The 24,064-nt window shown below is 44.7% G+C and overlaps 1 protein-coding gene across 13 annotated transcripts in view; it reads right to left on the reverse strand.

The window, feature by feature from the left end:
* Positions 1-24,064, reverse strand: part of PLB1 (phospholipase B1) — a 137,776-nt gene that overhangs the window by 40,057 nt on the left and 73,655 nt on the right. For 10 of the 13 annotated variants that reach the window (XM_085577168.1, XM_085577176.1, XM_085577179.1 and 7 more), the window contains 14 exons: positions 23,529-23,589; positions 22,781-22,839; positions 20,224-20,282; positions 19,030-19,073; positions 17,725-17,824; positions 16,302-16,353; positions 14,449-14,529; positions 13,404-13,469; positions 12,752-12,846; positions 11,801-11,824; positions 11,517-11,598; positions 10,100-10,204; positions 8,931-9,026; positions 5,413-5,487 (listed from right to left, as the gene is read on the reverse strand). In XM_085577168.1, the coding sequence (XP_085433294.1) occupies positions 5,413-5,487; positions 8,931-9,026; positions 10,100-10,204; positions 11,517-11,598; positions 11,801-11,824; positions 12,752-12,846; positions 13,404-13,469; positions 14,449-14,529; positions 16,302-16,353; positions 17,725-17,824; positions 19,030-19,073; positions 20,224-20,282; positions 22,781-22,839; positions 23,529-23,589 (999 nt within the window). Of the gene's footprint in view, positions 1-5,412; positions 5,488-8,930; positions 9,027-10,099; positions 10,205-11,516; positions 11,599-11,800; positions 11,825-12,751; positions 12,847-13,403; positions 13,470-14,448; positions 14,530-16,301; positions 16,354-17,639; positions 17,825-19,029; positions 19,074-20,223; positions 20,283-22,780; positions 22,840-23,528; positions 23,590-24,064 lie in introns of those variants that run through there. The other 3 variants (XM_085577174.1, XM_085577172.1, XM_085577182.1) reach the window with 2 other exon arrangements.

Genomic DNA, 24,064 nt, shown 5'->3' on the forward strand with positions numbered 1-24,064 from the left:
TTGAATTTTTTATGGCCAATTTCTGCGGAACAATGGTCCGCTTGTTTATCTCCAAACCCAGGTACTTCCAAGGTGGCATTCTTTGAATCTTATCCTCTCGCAGCTCGAACCCTACAGCAACCAACGCACTGGTTGTCAGTTCAAGCGCGTGTGTAAGTAGATCGCTGTTGGGGGCACAAATAAGAATATCATCCATATAGTGCTGGATGATCACGCCCTCGGTGGCTGCACGCACAGGGGACAGCAATGAAGAGACGTACCACTGGCAAATGCTTGGGCTGACTTTCATGCCTTGGGGAAGAACTTTCCAGTGGTATCTCTCCATTGGGGCTTCTCGGTTGATGGAAGGAACCGAGAAGGCGAACCGTGGTGCGTCATCAGGGTGTAGGGGAATTTGGAAAAAACAATTTTTGATGTCAATGACAGCTAATTTCCAATTTTCTGGTAACATCGTGGGGGACGGCATCCCTGGCTGGAGAGGACCCATGTCTTCTATTACATTGTTGATGGCGCGAAGGTCATGAAGGAGGCGCCACTCGTCTTTGCCAGGTTTTTTTAGGACAAAGACAGGGGAATTCCAGGGGGATGTTGTTTCCTGGATATTCCCTTTGGCAAGTTGCTCCTTCACGAGCTCCCGAAGCGCTTTTAATTTCTGTTTATTGAGCGGCCACTGCTCTACCCACACTGGTGTATCTGTGAGCCAATTAAGTTTTCGGGTAGGACGCTCCTCAGTGACTGTTGCCCGAAAAACCTGGGGGGTCGGGATGTTAATTGTGACCCCCCACTGGGCCATCAGGTCTCTCCCCCATAAGGGTTCTGTGTAATCTAATACGAACGGGCGTAAATAGGCCGATTGTCCGTTCGGCCCCTCAAATTTTACGATGTTTTTTGATTGCTTTGCCAATTGAGAACCCCCTACACCTTGAATTTTCCCTGCCACGTTTTGCAATTCCCAGCGTGACGGCCAATCCCGTTCGGGAATGACTGTTACGTCTGCTCCTGTATCTAGGAGACCGCTTAGGTGTTTGTACTCCCCATCCTTCCGCATATAGTAGGAGAGCTTTGGTCTTTCCTTTCCTATGACCTGGGCCTGGCACACCTGGTAGCTCTTCTTCGCTGACTTCTTCCATAGATCCTCAGGGTGTGCCGGAGGCCCAGATGCTGGAATGGCTTGGGCGATGATTTGGCCCTTGGGAAGGAAGACTGGAGGATGGGGGCAGTGCAGCCACACCACTAATCGCTCGGTGTTCCTAGATATCAGGGATGGTGCAATAGTGACTTCGAGAGGCGTGAATTTTGTGTCCCCAAGAACGATGTACTTACTGTGGAGGTTCCTCCAGGTTCCTGGGTCTTCTGTGTCGACAGCGATGGAGTGCCAGTCGCTGTCCCTTAGGTGCAGAGCTTCAGTCAGGGCCAACCTATATGGGGAGAAACCAGATACGATGTTAAGTATCGGCTTGGGCTGGTTCGGGCCTCGACCCAGCCAAGCAGTGGGAATGAAATCCACATCTTCCCTCATATAGGCTGGTTTGTCAGCCATAATCTGGTGTGTCAAGTCCAGTGAAATGTCTTCAGGTGGGCATTGCAGGTAGTCGTCCCTCCCCTCCTCTGATGTTATAGAACCCACCATATTTATGTCCTCGCGCAGGGAGGGACTGCGCTGATGACTCAGTTTTTTTGTTTTCCCCCCGAGTTGGGGGCACTCTTTTCTTGTCGCTGCTGTTTAAACCTAAAAAACTCGTCCCTCAGCGGGCATTGGGAAGCCCAATGTCCCTTCTGCCTACATAGATTGCAGGCCTGATGGTGTTGTTGTCTCCTCGGGGGTGCTCCTGTAGGGCGGCGATCTGGAGAAGGGGTGGCTGGCGGTGTCACGGCTTCAACGAAGGCTACTCTCTTTGTGGGTGGTTTAGGAGTCTCTGGAATGTCTTTAGCAGGAACTGTCACCTTCCTCGCACAGACTTGTAGCATGCTTTGAAGGGTAGGCTCAGGGTCCAGGGGCAGACTGAGGATTGCTTGCCGGCACGCGTCGTTAGCGTTCTGCCTCGCCACCGTGGCAAGCATCCCCTCTCGCAGCCTCTCGTCCGGGACTTGAGCCTCCATCGCGTGATGCAAGCGATCCACGAACGCGACAAAAGGTTCTAGGGATTCCTGCTTTAGGGACAAGAAGTTAATAACCGTACCGCTGGGTCTTAACTTAAAAAACGCCTTTTCTGCTGCCCTAGTGCTGATTTGCAGCGCCTCTCTGGGGATTTTTTCCGCCTGCTTGGTCCCCATTTTCCAATCCCCCTCCCCGCACAAGTGGTCTAGCGATATTACAGCCCCATCCTCATCCCTAGAGCTATCTGCATTGGCCCAGAGGTCAGGTAACACCTCTCTGATCTCCCGCTTCCACTCGGACTCCCAGATGAGGAATTCTCCGTGGGTAATTAAACAGGAGAAGAGAGTTCGCATGTCTGCTGGGACATATTCTTTGGAGGAGAGGGTTGCTTTTAATAAGCCTCGGAAGTATTCGCTTTCCATCCCGAACCCCTTCTTGGCCTTGCAGAGCTCTTTGATGGTCTGCTGGGGGATGGGGGACCACTGTGCAAGGGGCCTACCCCCCCGCCGCGGGGTACAGGTGACAGGTGCGGCCGAGAAGGCAGGTAGGGATTGGGGTGGATCGGGGTTCCCACGCTCCCCCCCCCCGGAACCGAAAGCGTGGGAACTGGAAGTGGGGTCGTGGGAACCAGGGGACGAGGCGTGGTCTGGAGCAGGGGGAGTGGTATGGTGGGGACTCCCCTCCCCGGGGGTGGAGCTGAGGGGTGGGGTGTTGAATAATTCAATGGAGGGGGAGTTGACGGGGGGTGGAGGAGGGAGGTGGGCGGAGAAATCCGGGGAGCAGAAGGGGTTGGTCTGTCGGAAGGGATTATGGGAGGGGGGAGGACAGGGATCATGGGAAGAAGGAGCACGAGTGGCGGGAAAACCCACGCGGTCACCTCCATCTTGTGTCCTGGGGAAGGGGGAAGAAGGGGAGCCATTTTGTGGGGTTTGGGGATGGAGGATGGGGGATGAGGGATATTCGGGGGTCTGGGATAACTGAAAACGAACGGAGTCTCTACGGGACGGGGCTGTACAGCGCGGGGAAGAAGGGGAACGGGTAGAAGCAGAGACAGTGCCTGCACCGCTCTGCGGGGTGTCTAGGGTATTCTCAGAGGGGCCAGAATCTGCCTGCGGGCAATGCCGGGATGCCTGTCTGATAATACCCGACTTCGGGAGAGAGGGAGAGTTTTGCCGCAGTTTTCCCGCAGCGCCCGCCGCAGCCGCAGCCGCGGGAGCAGCGACAGCAGCCGCCCCGTGCCCTGCCGCAGCCGCAGCCGCGGGAGCAGCGACAGCAGCCGCCCCGTGCCCTGCCGCAGCCGCAGCCGCGGGAGCAGCGACAGCAGCCGCCCCGTGCCCTGCCGCAGCCGCAGCCTCGGGAGCAGCGACAGCGGCTGCCCCGCGCTCTGCCGCAGCGGCAGCTTCGGGAGCAGCGACAGCAGCCGCCCCGCGCTCTGCCGCAGCGGCGGCTGCCGCATCGTACTGCAGCGACTGGGCTGAGGGACAGGGAAGCGGAGTAGTGTTATATGAACTACCCGCCGAACTGGGGATCGGTTTGTTTGCGGCTGGCTGTGGCAGACTTTCGTAGCGATATTTAATTATATCGCGAATTTGGAGAGCCAAATGGGTGAATATGGAGAGAGAGAGATCTGACTGTCGCAGGATCTTCTCTGCTACTTGTTCCCAAAAAGGGGCTTGGTATAATTTAGCTGGCGAAATGTCAGGGAAAGTTTGCGACAACCACTGAACGAACCGTTTTATTTTAGATTTTTTAACCTTAATTCCCCCCACTAAAAGGATACCCACAACTTGGGAATAAATGCTCTTCTGCGGCACGGACAGCCTTGCACCCATGGCTGTTAGATGTTAAATCGTGCTGCAGCGCCTACGATTGGGAAAACACGAACGAAAAACAAAAGACCACACTTCCGGCTTTGTCGCGGTCCTTTAGCTTCCCGCCCGGAAAGGGAAGCACCAAAAACAGGAATTTTTTCCCCGAACCCCGGGGAAAAAGAAACCCACCAAAAAGGGATCCTTCCCCTAAAACCTAGGGGAAAGGAACCAACCAAAAAAAAAGGACCGGGAAAGCCCCAGGGGCCCCTATACTCACAAACCACAGGGGTCCGAGAGGGAAGGGTGGAAAAGAAAAACCAATCGCAGGGCTTCTCCGCGAGAGAATCGACTCCGGAGGTGCTTTCCAGAGCTGCCGATCCTGTCCCCAAGAGTGCCACCCACTAAAACGTGGGTCTGCTCTCGCCGGGGTAGCTGACGGCCAGGGAGGACGATTCTTCGGGTCCGCACGACCCTAAAATCCTCAAACGAGGGGTCCAACGCCGCAAAAACGGGGCCCCACGTTGGGCGCCAGCTGCCGCGCTCCCGCCCCGGTTCCCTTTGTCTCAGCCCCGGCTAGCTCTTCTCTGGGGCGAGAGTGGGCGATTGAGGCACCCTCCGCCGCTCCCAGCTGGGGTTTGGAGAGTGCCTTTGTGGGTTCCGAGCAGCGCTAGCAAGCCTCGCGGTGGTAAATGAAGAGCGGATCCTGCTGGGGGCTAAGTCCGAGTTTATTGTAGCCCAACGGAGCTAAATATCCTAGAACGGTGCCAGCCAACAAGAACAAGCACAAGGTGCTTGCACTGGCTTATAAACTGTAAGGGAGGGGTATCCAACGACCAATGGGGATAGGGATAGGGGGTGGCTCCGGGATGGGGGGATATGGTGGGGTCCAATGGGGGAAGGATATGGGGGGAGCCCCAGGTCCTCGCCCAATCACCCGGTGCCCTGAGTAGAAGCTTCTGGATGGATGGGAAGGGGCACCGAGTGATAGACAAGGCACCCGGGGGGGGTAAAATGCCTCTTTCAGGGTGATGGATAGATACTGGGAAGGCGGGAAGGGCGGACAAGGCGGGAAAACTGGGGATAAACCAAGTTGCACACGGGGGTACAAAGGAATAAACCAATACATAATACAGGGATAATAAAACATATACATAACGCAACTCCACACTCTCCTGCTCTATTGTCTGAAAATTCTGAGAACACAAAAAAGAAGCCACCTCAGAATCATGAGTGGTGGCATCACTTCCCAATTTGCTGCAAATAAGCAAATGGAAATACACAGACTCATTAGAACTAGCTTTAATGAAAGGCTTTCCACTGCAGGGAGGATAAAGCTTTTTGTCCTAAATCTTAAGTAGATTTCCCTGTCTGTAACAAAACAGGAATATATTTTAGCTATTTGAAACCTTCACAAAGATACTCTTTTAAAGAGCTCTACCAGTGTGAAGAAAGGAGATCAAAATAGAGGTAATTAATGGAGAGAGCACCTTGACCTTTACTTACAGGGTTTGGACACCTGAGTTTTGATCTGTCATGGGTAAAGTTGTTGTAAGTCTGCTTTTCACCAACTGGCTCCAGCTGAAGAAGAGAAAAGCAATGTTAAACTTAATGATGACTCTTTTTCTTCTCAAACTCTCTTGATTCAGACAGTTACAACTTCTTATGCAATCTTTTGCTCCTTGCAGTAACAAAGAATTGTGGTAGAAGGAGCAGAGGAAAGTTTGCAAACATTTTAACACTTGTGAACTGAAGACATTGAGAATCTGATGTACTGGCTGCAGAATAATTCCCTTGGAAGCAAGGAATAGGATGAGTGTTTCTTCCTTTTGCATTGCTCCGAATACAATGCATTTAAAATGTTCAGCTAAAGCAAAGTGGTTCACTATTACACCCAGTTCTGCCATGTACTTGTCTCAAATGGCAGTATAATCCACAGGAAAAAACCCACATGACAGATGTTAGACATATTACTTAGCACATTACTTAAAGAAAGGTGCCTAAGGTGTCATGGTGATGGGAGTTACTTCAAAAATGAAAGTTACAGAGAGAGGATGGGACAATGCCAACCTTTGCAGTCCTCACTCAGGCAAGAAATTCCCTGGGAATTTTAGCTGAGGCTGGGTTCACAATCTTGCAAGAAGCAAGTTAAACAGAGCCTTTTATATTATCAGTTGGCAGCTAAATTGCAATAGCTGACCATAGGCTCACCCTGAGCCCATTTCCAGCTCAACATGAGATATGCCTGGGCTAATAGCAGGCAGCTGTGCTTGGCTAGGCGTGCACATACCACTGGTTGCCATAGTTAAGCTAACGAGTAGAGGCTTGCTCAGTCATGTTAACTAAGTGTTTACAATTGTTGTATGGACATGCCTGAAGTAACGACTACAAGATTGGTCCATAGAGAACTGCAAAGCTGTCATCCAGCACTTCTGGGAATCCAGCACAGAGGATGGCTGTTGCTTCTGCTATTGTCCATGCAGGCATTTACTGTCCTCAAGGGATTAAAGTGTCAGCTGCATGCTGAAGAGAAACAATAGAGCAACGAGACCAACATGGAAAAAACAAATTTTATCCATAAGATTCTCACATGGAAACACTGAGAATACTTTCTCTCTCTTGTTCATTTTTAATAAAAAATTTAAAAACCAGAAAGAAGCTAGCACAGACTGAAAAATAAAAAGATATGAACCACAGAAAATATAACGAGGGAAGAGAAGAAAGCTAAAAATTGAAGAGAAGATTAGAAGCAAAAAACCAGGATGCCAAGTTTTGCTGATTGTTGTAGAGTCCTGATGGACTCTTTTATGACTCCTAGTCACTTGGCCCACCCACCAGCTAATGCAGTGAAGACTGAATTTGATAGTTTTTCTGTACATTAAAGGGAACAGCTCTGTTATTTGTATGATGTGTGGCTCATATCTTGCAGCATTCTGCCTGAGGTGCAACTGGTTATTTGTAGATAATTGTAATTCTTCCCATGCCAGGGCACTTGGTAAGGATTCTGGCACAGAGCCCAGACAAAAGATAATAAAATGCAGAATTTTATAACCACCCATGCTTACTTCATGTTTTATGCAATCTGTTCTTCAGGACCATTAGCTTCTGGGCTTTGAAGATGACAGTATCCTCAAGTCCATGAGCATACAGGACAAGTTCTGGAAGAAACTTGTTGCTCCTCTAGAGCATGTGGCAAGCATGGAGGCAGAACACAAACCAAACACTCTGTCTACGTGTCTCTTCACCTTGGCCAAACACCTGACAAAGTGGGTTTGGGACCAGTAAAAACCCCCTTAAGACTGCAGAGTCCTCTGACCTCAGAGAGCAGGAGCACACTTTGTTTTGCAGGAAGCCAAAAAGGCAAAGAACTCCGTGAGCCATCCCAATCCCTGCACACCCACACAGTGGCCAGGCACAGTCTGGCCCTTTTTGTGCACTGACAAGAATCCGTGTCATTTGGCCATAAGCCTGCCCAGCTTTTCAGGGAACAGGGAAACAATGCAGCCTTACAGTAAACTTGCACAGCCTAGCCATACAAGGACTGCCAGGGAAAAGCAGGGATGTGTTACAAGAACTAGATTTAAATAGTAAACAGTAAGATCTGCAGTTGGCATAGACCGACAGATCTCTCTGGGAGGGAATAGTTGTGCTTTGCAGCAGTGAGAACCTGATCCCTGCCACCCCAGTAGAAAGCTTTGTGGCAATATCCTTATATGCGTAGGAAATGAATGACAGCCGGGACAGGAAAAAAGCTCTGGTGGCATAGGAAAAAAGACTGATGGTGATTCAGGAATGAGTAATGGCCAATAGGAATACCACATGGCAACAGAAACCCAATTTAAGACCGCCATATGCTCAGGTACTGTCCCTTTATGTTTTCTTGAAACCCTCAGCCATGCTCAATTTGAATTTTTCTACATTTGCCTGGGGTTTCTGGCCCACCATTAGCCCTTTTTAAGCTACGAAGCTGAGTGAAGCCTACCAGCCTGCTGTCATCTGGAGTCCCAGACAGGGAAACCTGATGGAAAACAGGCAGATTTGCTGTGCATGCACAAATCAATTACTCCAAGCATGTGCTTGTATTGTACATTTTATAATCCTGGACCTACAGCTCATATGCTATGCTGGGCAGCTGCAAAGATTCCTGCCCTGCATTTTCCAGTCCTTATTTTCAAGCTCATTCTGGGGTATCCTCTAAGTTTCTTATCTTGCTTAAACTTTTACTTGGATGGAAAAGAAATTCCCCTCCATTTATGTTTGCTTCTTGTGCAAACCAGGATGCAGGATTTCTGCTAGCACGATGTATTTCACTACTGGTGTTTACAAGACAAGGGGAGGAAATGTTGCTGTGGCATAAAAATGCTACAGTCTTCCTTCCAATGTGGGGAAACGTTTCTAAAAGCAACTGTGACCTTGGAGTTATCAAGTCTGGCATGCACCTCTGACACCTTCTTCCAACACTATTCATTTCCCCCAAAATGACAGATGGAATGTGATTACAAGCACTGTAAGTTTGATTTCAGCCCCCCATTAGTTTCAGTGACTCTACTAAAACTGCCTCAGATACAAGAGTGGGTGGTACAACATGTCCACACTATTAATGGCAGCAAAAATTCAGTCACATATATGTTTTCCTAATAAATATAACAGAATTCACTGAAGAAGGGCAAGATCATTGAGCAGACACTTTCAGCAAACTACAGAACTGAATATTTAACTAGGCTGACATTTTGTTTTAGTGCAAGTTATTTACCAAATCAGAAAGGAATTTTTTGTTTTCTCAAGCCTCTTGAGACTTCCCAATTTGAATGAGCAAAGACTTGCACTGTTTCATGCAATATGATCAGTTTGGGTTACATTCCTAAAAAATGCAGAGCGAGAAGAACCTCAGAGTTGAGCAAGCCCCTCTTGTTAGGATATCAATTTTATGTCTTGCTTACTCTTTTGTTTCAGACACTTTTCTCATGATCTTTTGTAGATGCTGCTACCACAAACACATAGGGATCTAAGTTGTAATTTCTTACCATATTGTTCCAGAGAGCCATGGCCATCTCAGCATAGCCTCTTACACTGAAATGAAAGCAGTCTGCAGCAAAGAAACTCATATCTGGCTTGCTAGTCTGCAATAAAAGCAAAAATTTATTTCTCAGCAATTTCAATCTTTGAGATCTGACATATTAGATCTAATAGTGTACTGTACTTGATATACCCACCCATTTCACAATTTTGGTATCTTCCTAAAGGTAATATGCCCATGTTTTCACACTGGAAATAAACTTGGGTGCTCCAAACAATGGGCTGATTACTGCACCTTGAGACCTGTGTAATGCAGCCTGCTCAACTTCACACAAAAATTTTCATAACAAAACTGAACTTAGCATCAAGCCAACAGCCACAGCTGTTGCACGGACCCTGCCATTGACCCACATTCCATTGTGTACAGAACTGATAGAAAAGTGCTTATTATTACTTTTTAACCTTCTGTGACTCAGACTTACAACATTTCAAGTGTTGAAATATCTGCTGAATTTCAGATAACAATAAGAATGGTGGGCTTATCCAACAGTGGCAAATGTCTCTCTTAGGGGGAATTTGCTTCATCACTACCTGTATGGTGACCATTGGTCAACCTTGTAGGCCGACAGAAAAAAAAATTTGGGATGCTATGAAAAAAAGTATCAGTATTATGCAAAACTGGGTTGTTTTGATGAGGAGTCATGCTGGATATTTGTATCCTTAACTACACAGCATACATAATGCTAAGGCTGGAGAAAAGGAGGAGAATCAGTGTTTGGTTTCAAAGGCTGCTTCCTGTTTCTGTGCTTGGATGAGTCAGAGATTCAAGTGCCGGTCTCCATTTGAAGAAAACCTGAACACATTCCATAACCTAAATCGGGAAACTGTGGTGAATGCTAACCAACCTCCTCAACAAGGGAAGCCACACACAGTTGAGAGGAAGTCAGAGGGGTGCCTAGTTTATGGGGGCAGGCTATGAATGTTTCCTAAAGCCATTTTGAGTCACAGGCAGCACTGCCAATCTTCTTGCCTTACTGTGAGACGTCTTGTCTTCTCCTCTCTCACTCTTACCGCAGATTCCACATTGAAAACACAGTCCTTGTGGCATGGATCTTACTGGTTTAAGAGAAATCCACACACTGGCCCTTGCACAATGGGAAAGCAAAGCAGGACTCACACTATCCAGGGGCAGCAAGGTGTTCCGGAGGAATGGCTGGATGACAACGGCGAAGTCCTCCCGCTGTTCGTACCGACCGCCGCTGAGCAGCCGCAGGGCTTCAGCCTGAGCGCCGTGCGACCGGCCAAAACAGAGCAGTTACTTGCAAGGCTCACCTAACATTTGTCAGCTAGCAGAAACATGCAGGTGAAGCATCTTTCAGCGTAGGAAGCCATGAATCGTTTGTGTAAATCCAGCTAAACGCTATAAAGCGGTCAAGCAAATGGTTCAGAAAATGATTTGGTTCATGAGGAGGTTTTCATGAGGAAAACGCACAGAAGATGGATTATTTCAAATAAAAAAAAGTAAAAATTATAAAGTTATTTACTTTAAAAAAAACATTAAAAATATACTTCAGACCTTACTTATAGAAACCAAAACTGCACAATTGCAATTAGATTAAAATTTGCAGAAAAATATATATAAAAAAAGGATCAAGGTCAGCATGTTTAGAAGTGACAAATGAGTCCAGAATGCCAACTTGAAGCTGAAGTATGCTTGATTTTTCAGAAAGGTGTGCTTGAATTAAAATAATACTTTGAATACATTGAAAAATTACCTGCCACTTTCAAAAGTTATGGTACCAGACCTTCATACACATAAAAAACCCCATCTCATTGTAACTTGCCATCTTAGGGGTATAAATGCTAATGATCCTGGTCATATCTCAAAATATTTCTAATCCCTTTAGTTAAAGAAAATGTAGTAGGCTTGTAGGCTTATAGAAGCATTACCCAGGGTAAATTTCTTGAGCTTTGTCAGATTCATTGGACAACACCACTGCCAGAGCCAGAATGGAGAACATTATGTGATCTGATACAGTGATTCCTGTATTCATAAGAACATCGATGGAAAAAGCTTCTGCTCCAATAGCTATTTATAGCCTCTGTTAATTTTGAGTGAATCTTACGCCTGAGGCTATGAAAAGTTACTCTCATATAGCAAGCTGGCCCACGGTTGGTTTAGTTAATTTCTTCTGCTAAGAGTAACCACAAAACAGCTGATGCAAGGTCATTTGTCACTCTTGCAGTGACACGTTAATTCATGTGAGCTACGCATTGGACTCATAACAGACAAACGCATATCAACAAAGCAGCCATCATTACTAAATCCTTTTTGGCTGTTGAAACAGCAGCTGGAAACAGAGCTGGTCTCCATCTGCATCCAGCTCAGAACTTAGAAAGAAGAAGGCAATGTGAAAAGTCCTCCACTGCTACTAACTGGTTAGCTGGGAAGGGTTTTGGTTAGGCTGTAGCCAAGTTGTTTTCCAGTTATCCCTCCCTGTACTGCTGAGAATATGCATGACAGGAAGGGCAGTGAGGGAAGCAATATAAAAAGACACAAGTGAAGATGACCAGTTAGAAAATCAATACATTACCTGAAAATCTCTGTTAACTCTCTTAATTTCTTGTAATTCAGAAGAATTTTCCTCTGGGTTTAAGAAACATGGGCAAACTTTCCTTCGATGAAAGAAATACTAGAATTAAAAACCAGTCTAGAATAGTTTATTCACTTCAGCACTGCGTGTCTGCTTCAAGAAGCTCAGGATAGGTGTTCAAATTTCACGTGCAGAAGGGAGAGCCACGTTGGTGACTTAGGAATGGACAGATATTTCACAAAAGAAAAATCTCTACTGACTTACTTTTCAAAATGAGCACTTACCACAGGCAGAAAGAGCTGCACGATCTGCAACTCGAGTCAAATGTGAAAAAAGTGTTTAGTATGCCACACATCAGCAGGAAATCATATGTGTTAGAATAACAAGAAAACCCACCCTATGAATGGGCTTACAGCAGAATTTCAGACATCTGGGATTTTAAAGTAAGAAAATACAATTTTTTCATGCAGTCTGAGTCCTTGCACCACTTTGTTTTATGTTAACTTCATAACAAGAGGTAATAACTTATGCTTCACTGAAATTCATCTTCTAAGAATGTGCTCGGAATGAATAGGAAGGCATTGAGCAAAACCATCAATTCATTATTTTTCCTTCCAGTGTGTTCCTGTAGTTAATCACTTGTATTTCTAAAAATCTGTGCCTAACTTAATTGGAATTCATTCGGCATCACCTTGCAACTACTGGTCTTTGTTATACCTTTCTCTGCAAGACTGAAGAGCCTTTTCACATCCATTCTGATGCCTTTAAAGACACTGCTGCTTTCTAAAGTGAGTCTCTCAACCTTCTTTGAGTTAAGATTTTGGTCTCTTTTTTTAGGTGCGAGGAGCAGTTCCTGGTTGTGCTCTGCTGCATGCAGCCCAGCCTGCACCAGAGGTAATGCAACACTGGATAACAAAGAGAGGAATCAGGGATGTCAGCCTGTGCTGCTGACCACCAGATGGCTGGGCAAAAAAAGCCTTTGAAGTTCAGCAATCATATACTGTCTGGTGCTGTGTCATGATGCCTTATAGCTGAGAAGGGAGAACTCTGCTATCTACAGGTGCAGGCTTTTCAGCTGAAGTATTGCAAGAAATAATAGAAAGTTGATGGGTGCATCAGGTAAAGGAAGCAATGCAAGTAGCTTGGAAAGCTCAGTGTGGATGTGCTCTTGTAGAAATTGAGACTGAGCCAAAAAACCATCACTTTAAAGGCAAAGAGCTGTTTTGCTCACTTACTTTGCTGTCAGAGCACACTCTGAAGAGCTTGCTGTGATTTGACGCAGTCCAGAGAGCTCTAGGACCTCCACCATGTTGATAAAGACTCTTGGGAGCTGGGAGGATTATAATCACCAGACATACAGACATGTTACAAATAACAGAACATGATACCACTACAAAGAGCAAGAAGTGGCATCTGTAGGTCAGGGAGTCAGTGCAGACTGCACTGGCTGCAGCCAATGGCATGTGCAAGGATGATGTATAAAAGGAGGGGGAGGGAGACATACAGTGGATGTCAGCCAAAAAAATTCCAGCAGCTAGTACAAACTAGCTGAAATGCTGCTTCACTCCCTGGGACATTTTTATTTGCTCTAGGGTAAATGAAACTGTTCATGGTTGGTTTAGCCACGAAAACTGGCTGTAGGGTCATGGTATGTTTGGTCCACAGCATAAATATTGTCAAACACACAGCTTTTCTGAAACTGCAGCTCTCTTTCTCAGGGCATTAGCTAGTATAGTCATTGAAATACAGCACTGAGGAACAGTCTGACTCCAGCTATTTGAAAGATGACCTTGTATGAAACATAATCACTGACAGTCTATCAGAGGTGAGAAAAACATCAGTGTACTTGCCAGGAACATAGCTTGCTAGGGTATCTTAAAAGCTTACCTCCTCATAGAAAATATCCAGAGTGTCCTGCAGGTGCTTTACATACTTTTGCACTGAATAGGTTTCCTATTAAAAATAAAAATTAAAAAAAAAAAAATCGAGTCAGTCTTTTTCAGGAACCAACAAGACGATCTATGAGAAGCCATACCAACTAGATGCTCCTTTTTGATTTTGTTGGCAGATACATTTCCAGATCAAGAAGTTTACTGGCACATATACAGAGGTTATATAGCACTTACATTTTTATGCCATTAATATATTCCTCTGATTTCTGTAGAAAATCCTGAGGTGTCTTGGCAGAGCCTTTCCCTGATAATGACTATACCAATCACATTTTTGGATTTTGGGTTGTCTTTTATGGGACCCAGAGCAGACTGATTTGCCTTATGAACAGAACAATATCTTTATTTCAAAGTGCCCATCTGGACAAACTGATCTGAAAGCAGTTAGATCCCACAAAGCTTGTAGGCAAAACAACTTTGTGCTGTACAGAGGTGTAGTTTTGGGGACAAAGGCTCCAGGCAGCTGCCTGTCAAGGAAGAGCAAAACAGAGAACATGACTGGTCATTTCAACAAGCTGGGGTACAGACCCCCAGTCTGTGCCACATAAAGAGTTTTAGAGGGGATGGCCACTGACAGCTAAAGAAAATACATGTTTTTCACTATAAACTGATATTATTTTGGGTGTCATTCTGAAGCAATAATTATTGTGTGGAGATTTCACTTGTGTCCCTAACATGCCTGAGACACCACACTGATTACTTTGTCCAGTTAAGCAGGGAGAGCTCTTCAGCCTAATCTTTGTGTTTTGTTCAATATGAGCAGGTTCCTAGTACTCAAATAATGCATTTTTCCAGAGCTGCAGTGCCCCTGTATAAAAACTTGTGCATTTGTTTCTGATATAATACAGATGAAAGGGGCAGGATTTCTAAGTGCTTTTTAAACAAAGTGGAACTTTGGCTCCCTGAGAGAGACAAAAGCTCTGTTTCCAGGGCTGGTCACCTGCCAAATGCTGGGTGAGCATGCCTAATTCAGATATACAAACCTTGTCCAAGCAGTACTGGCACAGGTCACTGCCTCCAACAAGGATGGTAATCAGCTTCCAGTCTTCCTTGAAGTTAATTTTCTAGCGGCACATAAAATAAACAGATTGCAGCATCCATTGCTTAGGCATGCAGAGGTAACATTCACAAATGGGGCTAAATGGGCACAGACAGTAGGGCAGAACAAAGGAGGTATGCTGAGTTAAACTGGCAAAAGAAAAGCATCTCTCCAGGGGGAAAATCTGAGCTGTTTGCTAGTCTACTGCAATTCACCTTGGCTTCTGTAAGGAAATTCCCTTCAGCAGACAAGCTCTGCCAGGGTAACCAAGCACGGGAATGTGTCTGTGGCAGCAAGCATCCCTAAAAGAATGGCAGCTTCAGCACAGAGGTGGACAGGAGAGATCTGCCAGCCGTGGCTGCACGCTGCAGGCAGCGTGGGGATGAAGAGTGGGAGAGGAGGCTGGAGTCACTGATGTGGCTGCGGAACCGGAGCTGCTGGGGATCCCTGCCAGCTGGGCAACAATTACCCCGTGGCCAGGAGGGGCAAGGGCTGCCCCAGGGAACAGACAGCTGGATTAAAATAGAAGAGTCCGGGAGGCTGGTGACTTCACTGAGCTCATATAAGGGCAGCTGCAGCATCCACGTCACCACAAGCTAACAATAGGCGCTGCTGAGAGCTGGATCTCATCAAAACACTTTGTAACATTCGGTACAAAGAAAGGAATCAAAGGCAACTATTTTTAGCGTAATGCATTTACATAATAAACATCTGCAAAAGGACCCCACAAATAGAGGGAGGGCCTGGGAATCACCCAGGTCTGAATTCTCCTCTTTAACCAGCAATTTGCTCAGAAAGACTTTCATGAAGAGGCAGTGTTATGGCAGGGACAGACCCCTTTCCCTTTTTAAAAAAAAAAGAATGCATAAAAAGCTGTGAATAAAACAAAGCACGACAGCCTCTCCTCTTCTATTCTATTGAAAAGCCATGCCAGCTCTCTTCACTCTGCCAAACAATTGGCAATGCAGGGTAACTGACAGTGGGGTGAGCATGCAGCATCCATCAAGAGTTCTGGCATGGGGAGCCACATGCTTCGACAAATCCTGCTTATTCAGTGCCTTCCTTTCCCATTCAGTCTGAGCCAAGGAGCACCAGGCACTCCTTTTTCCTTGGAGGGAATGCTCTCCCTGAACCAACAGTTCACACCCAGACAGTCATCCACTCAAATGCAGCCAACACTCAGAGCAGAGCAGCCTTGTGTTTCTCAGATTTATTCCCCTCCCTGCTTCTGATGCCCTTTGTTGCCCTCAGCGGAGCTGGAACATCAGACTGGTCCACAATGCCAGATCCCCTTCTAATTCTCTAAAAGATTATGGTGTGACAGAGATTCATCCATTCCTGAGCTTTCTGGTCACTGATTAATTATTTGCCTGCTCAAAACCAGACTTTGAGTGGGCTTTTTCTCCAGCAAAGACTTCATAGCCCCTCTTCCCAGTATTGTGGATATTGTGACGGATATTGTGACTCATGTTGGTCTGCAGACCTACCTGCTTCAGCAATTTAACACTCAGCCTTTATCACCCTCACTTTGAAGGCTGCTGCTCAACAAAGCAATCCTGTGATCTCACCAGAGCCTTCAGATTTCTCCTCTTCCTCTCTACCATCCTTACATGTCCTGGCTGCACTGCAGCCTATATTAGGGCTAATTCATCTGGCACATTCATCTGGGAAAGCACAGCAGAGACAAGGACTTTTCTTCCATCAGTAAAGCACTCTTCATGACTCAAGCATCCCATTAATTACAGTCATCCCCCAGGGACCCTGGCAGCACCGAGGTGTGGCCCAAATCCCACTTACCGAGCTGCTTCTCATCAGCTCCACCAATGCACGTGCTTGGGCTGGCATATCACTAGGAGAGAGAACAGAAGATGTGTGCTCCAAAAGCACATCACTTTCTGCACCCCACTCCTCGTTGCAGGGGATCAGCAGAAATCAGAATAAGGAAAGTGATGCCTCAAAAGGCTGAGCAAACACTGAAGGACCAAGTTGCACAAGTGAATAATCTGATCTGAAAAGGCTTCAGCTGGGATGGCTGCCAAGTGGCAGGCAACTGGTAAGAGTCCTTCCTATCTCAGACTTGGCCTTGGTGCATTTTGTTTGGGAAAAAACACTAATACCCAGGTGCACAGAGGCATTGAGTTGCATAACTCGCTTCAGAAATCTAGTGGGGGAGTTTGGTGCTGACACAGAGGCTGGGCACCTAACCAGCCTTCCTGATCTGGCCTTAAATTCCTATGGCTTGTCTTATGGCTGGAAGAGAGTGCTTACATTGTGGGACTGCCAGGCTTGAGTCCCAGTCCAGTTCTGGACAGGATGCAACATCCATGGGCCAAAGCACAAACCTTGCTGAGACACCAGCTGGAAATGAGCTCCTCATACACTAGAAAAAGACTGTGCTTGAGCTAATAAGCCCTGCCTCCCTCCAGCAGTTACACAAATGCAGTTACATTATTTGGATTCCTAGAACCATACTGATCATGCTGAGTCAGCTTTGCTCAGGGAACCTATGAAATATTTAGTAGCTATACAGGCTTTGATAGTTATCCTAAATATCTCTTGCAGCAGATTTAATGGTTGTTAAAGGTGTCACAAAAAGCTTTGGAAACAAATTTTGTGAGTGTTCATGGAGCAGGAACAGTGTAAGCCATACAAATTCTTACATGTTTTGGTTGTTAACAGACTAGCAGATTTTTTTCTTCGGGTGGAGAAAGGAGTTATTTCCCAGATGCTTTTTTATTTCCCCCTTTGCACTGCAAACAGGGATAATTTTTAATGCCATTAGGGTAGAAGTGAGCTTCTATTTGTTAGTATCAGGTACATTCTTTAGAAATCAAGGAATAAAATAGATGCTAATGAATTTATTCCTCATTACAGATATTGCCTGACAGTGAATTAGAGACCTGTACACTGAAGATTGGGCAGGAAAAGGTACTGGTTGTATTAGAAGCATAACTAAGGCATTGGCTCAAAAAGTATGGGCAGAAATCAAATAAAGAAAGGAAGCATGTGTTCTAATTTAGAAAAAGATAACAAATAAATCCCCCAAATTCTAAATTGAGTTAAAAAACCAAAACCCACAATTAAAACCATCAGATCACATAAACATGCTGAAAGCCAGCAGACCACCAGCATTACCTCAGCCCTGACATCCATCACAAAGGTAACCTGCCAGTCCATCACTTCTCACTCCTTTGCCTCTCTCCTTTGGGATCGTCCTTACCGTGCTGTGGCATTTCTCTCTGCAACGTTGAATCCAGCCGTTTCCTTAGAAGTGCCAGTGGAGAAGCCAAAGAGGTTCGGATTGAATTTTTTCAAGATGTCTTAAAAAGAAAAAAGCACAGTGTTTAACCATTCACAGCCAGCAGCGCTGCCTCCCTGCAGACACAGGAGCCAATTGAGTGGTGAGAATACAGACTTGTGTTTTCCCCTCATTCACTGTGCTCTACAGCAGCTAGAGACACTCCTGCTTTGAAGACTCTAGTTACTGTCCAAATTTCATCACTGCAATTATTTCTCTCCATGGGCTTGAGGAACCAGGGCTTGGTGGCCCAGGAGATTCATAGATGGATCTCAGGCAAATCAATCTTGCATTTGTCAGAGCATTCGTGGTTACTTCCCTTCATGTACCAGAAGCAGATGCCCTGACTATGCCCTCTACCTCTCCCTCCTCCACCTAGACAAGAATACTTGTGGCAGAGAAGTGAATTTTTTTCATTTTTCTAGATTTCACTGAAACTTTCCGTGGGGAAGCATGACACCTGAAAACTATTGTTACTGTGCCCGCAGTACTGCTGTCTGAAATCTCTTTATAGAATCTCATTTATAATGCACAAATGAACTGCACTTTCTATTTTTCTTCCAACAGAGTGATATGCCTGGTACAAGGCAAAGAACATCAGTTTTTTTTACTAACAATGTCAAGTATTGTCAAACTGCTCCACAGCATGGATCACATACAAATAGAGCAGGCATTGTAAACCAAGTGCCTTCCAATATATTGTCACATTGACCACTTAGTGGTTTCTGTGGCAGGCCCAATTACACAGAACACTAGGGCAAAAATTTATAGTACTTTTAGATTTTTTTTCCCCACTGCTATGTAGCAACTTGAAATCATCTGGAAGAATCATAGTTTTGTCAACAATCCTGGCTAGATGGACTGGTAATTGTTTCATAATTCTTCATTTGTCCACAGATATTACAGTCAGTCACTGGAAAGCACAAAACAAAATAAGGAACAGGTCTGCTATGAACTTCTGTCGCCTTCAGCACATTTACTCCTAATTCTTTTGGCCAAAAGGATGATACAGCCAGCTGCAGGTCCTGTGACGTGGAGGGGCTGAATCAACTTTACAGCTAATCAGGTCAGTCTGGATCTCAGCTCTCACTCATATGAACTGCTTATACCCACAACAGATGGACATCCCCACTGTTTTCAAGGAATGACCATTTCCAGAGGTTTCCTAGCATGCACTTAAACCACTGTCAGTGTAATACCCAACTTTTGCTTTTCTAGGATACTCACTGGGTAAAGTAGCCTGGATCTCCAGAGTGTCATCACCCCCAATACTAGAAAGGGAAAGAACAAAATCACCCAGTAGGGTTAATCCTGCAGCCATCTGTCTTCTTGTCACCACATGTTGTTGTAGCTGCCCAAGAAGGAAAAAACAACCTCCTCCCCCCCTCCCCCAATATTTGCTTCCAACAGGACTAAGGAGATAAACCACAGGAATTCAGGGAAAGCAGTGAAGGGATAACTCACATTAAATAAAGCAAGGTAGCACTAGGATAGAAGCTGTGCCTTCAGGCTGGGAGCAGACCATATTGAGAGAACTGATTTTTCATATGGACATGCTGGGATACCTATCACAGAAAGGCATATTTCCTCACCAAAGCTGCTCCATGTTGCCTTGCTGAAACTACATTTGCATGCAGTTAAGCATAGGAGAGACTGCATCAAATATTCATTAACTACCTATTTGCAATGCTGCAATGCCAATTACATAGAGCCTCTGCCTTGCCATTCAAAATTTGTCTGTGTGCAGAGCCAAGACACTCTTAGAGCAGTTGTGGCAGCCCCTCCTGGAAGTATCCATGCTGCAGACACATGCAAAGGGATGCAGAAAGAGCAAGGAGGATGATGTACACATGCACACACTTATCAGCTACATGTCTGCCCATAGGGAGCAGGCAGCTTCCTTGCACTCTAGCATGGATATTGAGCTCCACTCCCTCTGACCTGCATTGTTTGCCCACTTTGCAATAGCAAAGGTGTTTGGAACATCTTCACTGAGCAGTGCTTTCTCCATGTTCATGCCAATCCACACTCACTCAGACCTTCCAGCATTACATACTGCAGTAGATAATCACAGCAACATTTTGAATAAGCTCCAGAGAGACTAACAAAAGGCTAAAAGGTACTCTGATACAGGACCACGCTTGTAGCAATCAGGTTGTGTTAACACACACACACTCCAAAAAAAAAAAAAGCAAGAAAAAGCCCACAAAAACAAACACTACCCGTCCACCCCAACCCCCCACAGGAAACACTCCTTTTCTCTTCCAGCCCTGACTACTCCAACCCTTAACAAGCAATACTTGCTGTCAGCATCCTTCCCCCAGAATTTACATATAAAGGCATAAATACACAACCAGGTGACCCACAGTTTTAACTGTGTGGACAAAACCAGATTTTAAAAAAAGGAGCATTTTCACTCACCTCCAGGAAAGTCCCTTCCAGTCTGTTTGTAGGTCTGGTACTTTGGCTCCTACTGCAGTCTGGAAAAGATGGAAATAACAACTGATAAAATATGAAAAGATAAAAAGTCCTATGAATTTAGGTAAGAGAGACATCATGTTTTGAAGGTGCTGAAACATTCTTTTAACATTACTCCAGCCAAGCTTTTGCAACATCCCAGCTTTAGCATAAGTGGTCTGTGTCCTTATTCACCATCACACATTGGCTTGTGGGCAGCCCTGCATCTCCCATACTCCAAATTTCCATGCTTTTCCTCATACACAAAAAGAACTCATCTAGATAGCAGACCATGGAGCATCAGAGGAGATGCAGCCCAGCCAGAGGACATCAGATTGTAAGGTCAAGGACATGAGACTTTAAAGCTGCTACTCATACTGTTTTAGCAACCCAGTGGGACCCAGATTAACACCAACTGCTTTGTATTTTTTGGATTTTTTTCCTGATGGAAAATGCTTCATCCTGGCATTTCCTGAGGAAGGATGATTTTGAGAGACTTAATAATCCAGGAAAAAAGCCCCAAACACTGATGAAAAATCTCCATCCAGTTTTAGATGTACATAAATCAGAGAAGCTGTTTTTTAATCTGCCAAAAAACCAAATCTTTGGTGTACAATCCATTTTTCCTCTCCTAGATCCAGTCTGCTACTTATCACACAGACTTGATGAGGTGTGGACAGGATTTTTTTTGCCAGTATAGATAAGCATGTTGGTGTGTCTATGCTTTCAGTGTGCATTGGTGCTAGAGAAGTCAGACAGATGAATTATAACCAGTGACATGACTAAATTGCTCAATGTTTCATTAATCTCCAACTGTATCTAGATTGAGACAGCCTTTTTTCCTGCACTGTGAATTTTCATATCCTTCAAAATTAAATAAATGCAGAAAGCCATCAGAACAAAGACCTCTGTGCTGAATTTGAGTATCTCACAGGATGGGGACAGGGCTCTAGCAAGGTCAGCACCCTGACTCACATTTAGGGCAGCAAACATGAGAAGGGGTTCTTCTGCAGCTTTACAGTTTTGTAGTGGTCTCACCTACTTTTTATTCTTCAAAAATCCATGGCACCAATTCAGCCACCAACACTGACTGCATTCAGGGATCTTGTGAGGAGTACCAGGAGGACAATCCATGCCAATTTTGGCACTTTGCCTTTGCTGCTATAGTCCCCTTGTGCCAAGGATGGCTGCCCTGTACAAAGTGCACGTGGCTGCTGTGGAGGTGTGAGTATGTGCACACACATGGGAAATACTCTGCCACTTTTTCTGCCCTCCCCCCCCCCCCAAATAAATAATTTAATAAAACCCCCAAGCACACCTTGCTGTGGCAACTGGTAGGAACTGCACGAATAATGGCATTATGAAAACCTGCCTTGCTCAGCTCTTGAGACAGAGACCTCAAGCATCATAATCTGGCCCTATGCCTAGGGTTGAGATATTTTATATATCAAAAGAACTAATATTTTTAAAATAAGATATATATGCTAGTGCACATACCTAGCACTTGATGCGGGAGAGGAAATAAAGCAATTAATTTTAAGAGTCATGGCAATGGATAGGAGGGAGACTTGTAGGGCTTTACTGATTTCTTCTAAAAAAAGCTCAAAGCTAAAAAAAGCTCTGCAACAGGGGACAAGCCAGGATTACATCAGGTCAAGCAAAATCAGGTTCAGAGCTAATGAGAAGGTGCATGATGCATAATGAAGACATGCACACCTGACTGTAAGATAAGACTGATCATTTAAGGGCTTCATACCCTTCAAGTCCCTCTGAACTCAACAGGAACAGAAGCTGCTGGAATGAGCACTGGCTTAGTTCAGGAGTTAAAATTCATGGAAACTGTTGATGCAAATGCTTGCTTTCATCCCATGCCAGAACAATTCTGCAGGGCTGTGTAATTCTAGAACTTTTTTCTCAGAAAACTTCAGTGCAGATCTGCAGTTTTCCCTGCTATTCTTCCCTGCAGCCCTTTTGGGTTTATTTTTTTGTTTTATACCTCCATTTCTTAGTACTTGAAATACTTGAAAATCAGAGCTGTAACTGGAAGACATCTAACCCAGGAAGCAGATCTGAAAGCAGAACTCTGAAATACAGAAGGATCAGAATTATCTCAAGTGGGAAGCACTTAATTTCATAGTCAATTATTTCCATGAGAGTTTTCAACAAATGTCTTTTTGCATCAAAAATATCAACTGCTTTCACTTCTTTTTTTTTATGTCAAAAGAGACTATTCCTGTAAGACAGACACATCCATTTTCAAAAACACTTGGATAAACTGTATGCAACAGAGAATGGGATCCCATTTCTGTCCCAGCCTGAACTATTCATTACTGGATTACACAATTGCCAGTGTCACTCATATCCCTTCAGGCTATTTCTTTGCAAAGGGAACCAGGTAGATGAGTTTTGCTTTGCCAAGCCAAAGCAATTTGCCTTCTGATGATGCCTGACGTGACAACATCTGGGTAGAAATCAACAACTGCTCTTCTCACTCTAAATGTGGGAATCCAGCAGTACTCACAGTCAGGGAATCTCCAAGTGCTCCTATGACTTTGATGTCAGCAGGCCGTAGCTCATGGACTAAAAAGCAGTAGGAGAATAAAAGCAGGATTACAGACAACTGACAAAATACTGTTTAATAGAATACAAGTCTTAGGTTCCAATCTGATGGCATTTCTGCAGACTTTTTAGGTAGGAAAAGCTTCAGGTTCTGTGTGTCACCTAGGCAAAATGTTTAATTTCTTGCCTTTACTTGCAACAGTGCATTACACTGACGTGGAAAGAAATGGAACTCAAAACAGTTTAGGTAAAAAATGAAAACAGACTAGATATGTTTACAGATACATACAGTCAATCTCTCTTAAATTACCTATACATCTGGGTCTTAGATCAATATTTCCTATTAAAAATCCCCTTGTAAAATCTTCAAACTGCACCCAGCATTTGCACTGCTTCTCAGAGCACATTCCAGCTTGCTAAGTCACTAACCCTCCTGGGCAGTTTTAGTCAGCCACGTTGTTGTATGATGAATGAGGTACAGGACACATGCATACAATAAAAGTGATCACATTTATCCACAGAGATGACCTGCTGTCATGCAGAACTCATTGTGAATGGCAAGACACACTTCTTCCCTTTGTTGCTAAATATATCAACTTTTATTGTTTACTTTCCATCTAGGATGTGCAATTTCAACATCTTATTTCTTTTAGAAACAAAAGATGAAATTTTTTCCTGTGTATGATTTTAGGTTGGGAATTCTTTCTCACCTGATGTTGGGACAGGACTAGATGGAGTATGACCAGGACAGGACAGTTCACTGCCCCAATTCTGAAATGAGAAGTTACAAAATTGTTTCATCTTGTAGCTAAAAGATAATGTAGAATTCAGAAATGGTTTAGTTGTACAGTATAGAGCAAAACCAAGTTAAAACATAGATCCTAGTTTGGTGCCTATGTAGCTCAACAGTCTTTTACACCTCTCTGGAATACTATCCAAACAATAATTACTTCTGGTGACATTTTCTAGCCAAAGCATAAAACCTTATATATTCTATTATTATATTATTGTTCCCCATGTACTTTGCCAGGAACCTATTCTTTCCTTAGAAACTTTCAAAAATGGTTTGTTTTTACTGAATATAAAATTTGAAAAAAACCTCAAAGCTTTAAAAGTTCTAGTAAAGAAAACTGTTAGGCTCTAAATAATTGTAATTTACCATGCATTTTTAGGTTATATAGTAGTTATTATGTATATTCCACCAATAGAGGATATCAAATCAAATATTGCAGAACACCTTAGTTCA

Source organism: Lonchura striata, chromosome 3, assembly GCF_050655825.1.
Source record: "Lonchura striata isolate lonStrDom1 chromosome 3, ASM5065582v1, whole genome shotgun sequence".
Classification (NCBI taxonomy): Eukaryota; Metazoa; Chordata; class Aves; order Passeriformes; family Estrildidae; genus Lonchura; species Lonchura striata.